General features: G+C 35.8%; 1 protein-coding gene across 1 annotated transcript; it reads right to left on the reverse strand.

Moving 5' to 3' along the window:
- Positions 1 to 696: 696 nt before the first annotated feature.
- Positions 697 to 1,640, reverse strand: LOC123812347 (olfactory receptor 10A7). Its single transcript, XM_045828957.1, is given in 4 exon segments — positions 697 to 910; positions 912 to 978; positions 981 to 1,106; positions 1,109 to 1,640. Coding segments are annotated over 4 exon segments (939 nt in total).
- Between the last annotated feature and the right edge of the window lie 4,879 nt (positions 1,641 to 6,519).

Genomic DNA, 6,519 nt, shown 5'->3' on the forward strand with positions numbered 1-6,519 from the left:
AGATTTCCTCAAGTATCCCAATTTCAGAGTACCATCTGTTTTTTAAAATATATTTTATTTATTGGCCCTGGCTGGCGTAGCTCAGTGGATTGAGCGCGGGCTGCGAACCCAAGTGTCACAGGTTCGATTCCCAGCCAGGGTACATTCCTGGGTTGCAGGCCATAACCCCCAGCAACCACACATTGATGTTTCTCTCTCTCTCTCTCTCTCTCTCTCTCTCTCTCTCTCTCTATCTCCCTTCCCTTCTCGCTCTAAAAATAAATAAATAAAAACTTTAAAAAATAGTTAAAAAAATAATGGTTTAAAAAAACATATTTTATTTATTTATTTTTAGAGAGAAGGGATGGGAAGGAGAAAGAAAGGGAGAGAAATATTAGTGTGTGGTTGCCTCTTGCATGTACCCTTTTGGAGACCTGGCCTGCAACCCAGGTGTGTTCCCTAATTGGGAATCAAACTGGTGACCTTTTGGTTCACAGCCTGTGCTCAATCCATTGAGCTATACCAGCTGAGGCTGGGGAGTTTTTTGTTTGTTCGTTTGGATTTTGTTTTGTTTTGTTTTGCTGGGACTCTGACTGGACACTGAAATCTACCCATCACAGTAACACTGACAAAATAAGAGCAAATCTTCAAATAAGCTTTTGCTTGTGGGTTCTGCTGCCCCTACTTGTTTAGAAACACACTATGCAATAATAAAACTCAAAACACAACCAACTTCTGCAAGACTTTTCTAGTGAACATCATCTTGACTGCTGCCTTCACTTCACTGTTCTTTAGGCTGCAGATTATAGGGTTTAACATAGGAGTGATGACAGTGTAGGACAATGACACTAATTTTTTGCTCTCTGGGGACTGGTTGGATTTGGGCCATAAGTAGGTCAAGCTGGCTGTTCCATAGAAAAGGGATACCACTTGATAAACAAGTGGAGAATGCCTTCTGGCGACCAGTAGCTGATGGCATCCTCAGGATGGTTGTGATAAGGTATAGTAGACCAAAATGAGGGAAAAGGGAAACATAATAAAGAGTTGTGTGGAAGCAAGTGCTTGCATTTCATACATGTTTGTATCCTGAGAGACTAGTTTCAAGACTGGAGGACCATCACAAAAAAGTGGTCCACAGTGGCCCACTGTGGCCCACAGAAAGGAAGGGACATCATTCGAGCAGTTTGTAGCGTAGAGACAGGAACACCAGAAATCCAAGAGCCTACAGTCACCCACAAGCATAAAGACCTATTCATTATGACTGAATATCAAAGAGGGTTACAGATGGCCGCAAAGTGATCATAAGCCATCATAAAAAAAAAGAAACATTCAGAGCTGCCAAAGAAGAAGAAAAAGTACATCTGGGTACCATAGCCTATAAAAGAGATGATTCTCCTTGGTGACAGCAGATCTACCAACATCTTCAACACCATGACCAAGGTGAACCAGACTTCAAGAAGTGATAGGTGTTGGAGAAAGAAGTACATGGGTGTCTGAAGAGCAGGATCCACACTGGTAACCCAGACAATAAGGAAGTTGCTCAACAAAGTGACTGTGTAGATGACTAGGAACAAAACAAACAGGGAAACTTGCATCTCAAGGTTGTTAGTAAAACCGAGAAGAATAAACTTAGTGACTCTGGTATGATTTTCACAAATCATATCTTAGACTAGTTTCTCTCTAAAAATCAAAGTATGTGCATTAAAGGGTACTCTTAAAATATAAATATAATCTCAAAAATATCAGTAAAACTCATACATATATCTCTGCTTTTAGTTATCTTACCATTCTATTTTTCTGAAGCAGAGAAAATGTTTATAATAAAATATAATCAAGGGAAAAGAAATATTTTACATGAGTCCTATTAATTGCTTATCAACTAGGTGAGCTTTTCCTCTCAACAGTAGTCATAGTCTGCAGCTCATATTCATCAGAGGCATGCTATTTTTCCAGAATTAAGTAGAAAGAGTTAGACAGAAAATAATTAAAATAGAATCATCTATTAATTTTAATATTATATTATTTTATTTTAAATTATTGTTACATTAAAAAACAAATCCAAGATGCAAAAAGATAAGCTATGGGGTGGCTTGACTTTTCTAATGCTTGATTGTGTAAAAGTTTGTACTGAATGAGGTGTATTTAACATCATTATATGTATATGTGGGAGAAACAGTAAATAAAGATAAGTAAAAAAATAGATATATAATGATTTTGGTGCTTTCTTCTCTTCATTGGACAGCTAATTTATGTCATTTTTGATATTGTCTCTTGAACCATAATTTGACTTTACTAGGCCCCCATTTCTTATTATACATATAGTCATGTCATTTGAGTTGGGCTTTAAAAATTGCTGAACAAAGATGACCCACAAAAGAGAAGTTCTCTTTCTAACACTATGTTAATTCCCATCCATCAGAATAGTTCTGCTTCCAACTGTGTTGTGACTTTGTTAAATTACCATTTATTAAATAAAGCCCAAGAGTGTAAGATGGTAAGCCACAGTTCAATGGAAGTCCACAAGAGAAAGTGAAATAGCATTTATTACTCCTATGGAAGTTACGTGGAACACCTCAAGGGGCCTCATGGGGAAGTAAAGTCCAGGTGCAGAACAGGACCTGGGGTTCATGCTTTATAGGACTGAGGGTGAAGTACTTTGGAGTTCCCTGGCTAAGGATGGATTGGTCAATTCTAACCAAAAAAAAGCAGGGTTTTGATATGCTCCCCAGAAGTTTTATCCAAGGGATACACAAATGGGAAGACCCTGGGAAGCAGGGGAGATTGTTTATCACAAGGGCAGTTGAGGAAGTCATGTCAGGAACTTAACATTTACTAACGACTTTGAAGGCTGTTATGTAATGTATGCACTCAAGGGAGGAGCTAATGTCAACACAAGGCCCCTACAGGTTCCTTGGCTACAAAAAAAAAAAAAAGGATGCCAAGTCAGCATTATTATGTGGTAGTTAGCTGAACTCTCAACAGAGTCAATTATCTCTAAACTGCATGGTCAGAAATGGTAGCTGATCATTTTCTTTCTTTTTTTTTTTGGCTGATATCTCATCATGGTTTTAATTTGAATTTCTCTTGATGATTAGTGACATTGAACATCTTTTCATATGTCTATTTTTCATCTGTATGTCATTTTTTATCATGTTTAATTGCTCAAATACAATTGTTCCATTTTCCCACCACCACTTTCCGCTGCCCCACCCACCCCCACCTCCCACCCTTCATCCAAGCTAGTCATTTTCAATCATGTGCCTGGTAAAATGTCTAGCTATAAGGTACCAATTCAACTATTATAAGCTCAAACACTCTACCTTATATAGAGTAAATTATTTTAACTAAAAGTGGAATTATATAAATATTTTCTGTACAGGCCCCACTTAGCAATAGCGTATCAAATGTTACAATCACAGAAACCTATGTTGAAACAAATTATTCATAATGCTACATTGGAACCAAAACAAATGGTTTCTCATTTTTGCAAATGTTGGGGCAAGGTAAATATTGGATCAATTATTTTATAATACATTTTTCAAATGTATTCAGAAACTTCATTTTATAGTCAAAACTTTATTTAAGATAGATTTGCCCTCTGAAAGTAAAAAAAAACTAAAAACTTACAGCCTATAGATCCACAGTGAAACAAGTGGCCCATATTTTAATCCTACTCTAAAAATATGTGCTTTGGTAAAATCTCACCTGTTTACTTTGTTTACTGGAAGTTCTCAAACCAATATCCACAATAGAAAAAAGAAAGGAACTCTGGTGGTCCCATGGTATCTATCATGCCTTTAGAAGTCTCAGAATACTAGGTAACAGATGTTTTAATGATTATGACCACTACCCTCTCATTACAATTGGCAAAACCTGCTTCAATGCCATTTTCATCAGTAATAGCAACAACAATATTATTACTTCTGGTATATTTAGCAAAACATATTAAAATGCTTTATATGCATTATCATGCTCACAGGCATTTTTCAACAATTCTAAACTTGTTATGCCTCTAAAAATACTCCATCATTTGTCTTGAGGAAAAAATATATATAAGACTTGATAAAGGTATTGAGAACATATTGCAGGCTAATAATTTTCTGTGTATCCCTAAAATACTCAACCACCACTGCTTCTCAAAGTTCTGATACTGATGTGGCACAAAGCAATGGCTGGTCTTTCCCTGAATGATCAAGGTCTATTGTAAAACTAGAAGTTTACAGTGTCACAAATCGTACCTCTAAATATTCTTCTTAGTCTTCTGAGATCCTAAAAAACACTACTGATAACCTTTAGAGGATATACTTTGCATATGTCCTCTAAAGAAGGAGATTCATCAGCAATGATGTTGCAATAACTACCACAGATCTATACTGATGTCTTTTTTAAAATTTGCTACTGTGGTTGAGTTGCATTAATACTACGCAATTCTAGAGAATTTACTATTTTACATATAGCCTGGCATTTTGATAATTTAATGATATTTACTTAAGTCCTAATTTAGTTGGCTATGTCCTAATGAGGCCAAAGAGTTTTTTCACTTTCCATTAAGCAGGTCACTTTCAACCTTTTCTGAGAAATTAGACCTTAGCTCTCATTTCAGCTAGCTTTCTTGAAGAATGTGTTTTTTCATAAAAGTGATTACAGATGAATCCAATGATTCACTAGCATTTGGAGTAAAACCTGAAATGAAGATCATCACTAAGTTTCTCTAACTGAAACAGCACTCTAATAACCATAAATATAAATTAGTAAAAATTAGAGAGCAAATAATGAATATCTGAATTGAAAATGCTCTCGATAGCTAAAACCCAAAGCATTTCTTAAATCAAACTATTGTTTCCCTGATACTCTTTTCCTCAACATTTCTAATGCTGTCTAGAGAGAACAAGGGCCTCACTTTTTTCTTTTAATAAAACATAAAGTTGTTCCTTTTTCCATAATTAAACAAGCTTCCATGTTAATTTTTCTTAGATTGTTTTGTTATACACAAATAAGACTAGGTTTTTAAAAAACTGAGAAAAATATGTGGGAATAGAGGGAGCATTCCTCAACATAATAAAGGCCATATATGAGAGACCTACAGCCAACATCATACTCAATGGGCAAAAATTAAAATCTTTTCCACTAAAATCAGGAAAAAGACAGGGTTGTCCACTTTTACCACTTCTATTCAATATAGTATTGGAAGTTTTAGCCACAGCGATCAGACAAGAAAAGGAAATAAAAGGCATCCAAATTGGAGAGGAGGAAAGAAAACTGTCACTGTTTGCAGATGACATGATAGTGTATGTACAAAATCCTATAGACTCTGCTAAAAAACTGCTTGACCTAATAAACGAATTTGGCAAAACTGTGGGATACAAAGTCAATATCCAGAAATCAAAGGCATTTTTGTATACCAACAATGAAACAACAGAAACATAAATCAGGGAAAAAAATCCCATTTGACATGGAAAAAAGAAAAAGAAAATACCTAGGAATAAATCTAACCAAGGAAGTAAAAGACCTGTATACAGAAAACTACACAACACTGAAGAAAGAAAGCAAGGGAGCTACAAACAAATGGAAACATATACCATGTTCATAGATTGGAAGCACTAACATCATCAAAATGTCCATACTACCCAAAGCAATGTACAGATTCAATGCAATACCTATTAAAGTACCAATGGCATGTTTCACAGACATAGAACAAACACTTCAAAAATTTATATGGAGCCATAAACAACCCTGAATAGCTGCTGCAATTTTAAGAAAGAAAAGCAAAGTAGGAGGGATCACAATACCTGATACCAAACTGTAGTACAAGGCCACTGTAATCAAAACAGCCTGGTACTGGCATAAAAACAGGCACATGGACCAATGGAATAGAACAGAGAGCCCAGAAATAAGCCCAAGTCTCTACAGCCAATTAATATTTGACAAAGGGGGCAGCAACATAAAATGGAGTAAAAACAGTCTCTTCAACAAATGGTGTTGGGAGAACTGGACAGCTACACGCAAAAAAGTGAAACTCGAGCACCGACTTACATCATACACAAAAATAAATTAAAGGTGGATATAAGACTTAAATATAAAAGGTGACACCATTAAAGTCCTAGAGGAGAACATAGGCAGGAAAATCTCAGATATTTCACACAGCAACATTTTTACTGATACATCCCCCAGAGCAAGGGACATAAAGGAAAGAATAAACAAATGGGATCTCATCAAAATAAAAAGCTTCTGCACAGCTAAAGAAAACAGTATTAAAATAAAAAGAGAACCAAGTGTATGGGAAAACATATTTGCCAATGATACCTCAGACAAGGGTTTAATCTCCAAAATATATAGAGAACTTACATGACTCCACTCTAAGACAAGCAAATCCAATTAAAAAATGGGCAAAGGACTTGAACAGACACTTCTCCAAGGAGGACATACAGAGGATCCAGAGACACATGAAAAGATGTTCAATATCGCTAGCTATCAGAGAGATGGAAATTAAAACCACAATGAGATACCACTTTATACCAGTCAGAATGGCCATCATAAACA

Source organism: Phyllostomus hastatus, unplaced genomic scaffold (genome assembly GCF_019186645.2).
Source record: "Phyllostomus hastatus isolate PE091 unplaced genomic scaffold, TTU_PhHast_1.1 phas_scaffold_93, whole genome shotgun sequence".
NCBI lineage: Eukaryota > Metazoa > Chordata > Mammalia > Chiroptera > Phyllostomidae > Phyllostomus > Phyllostomus hastatus.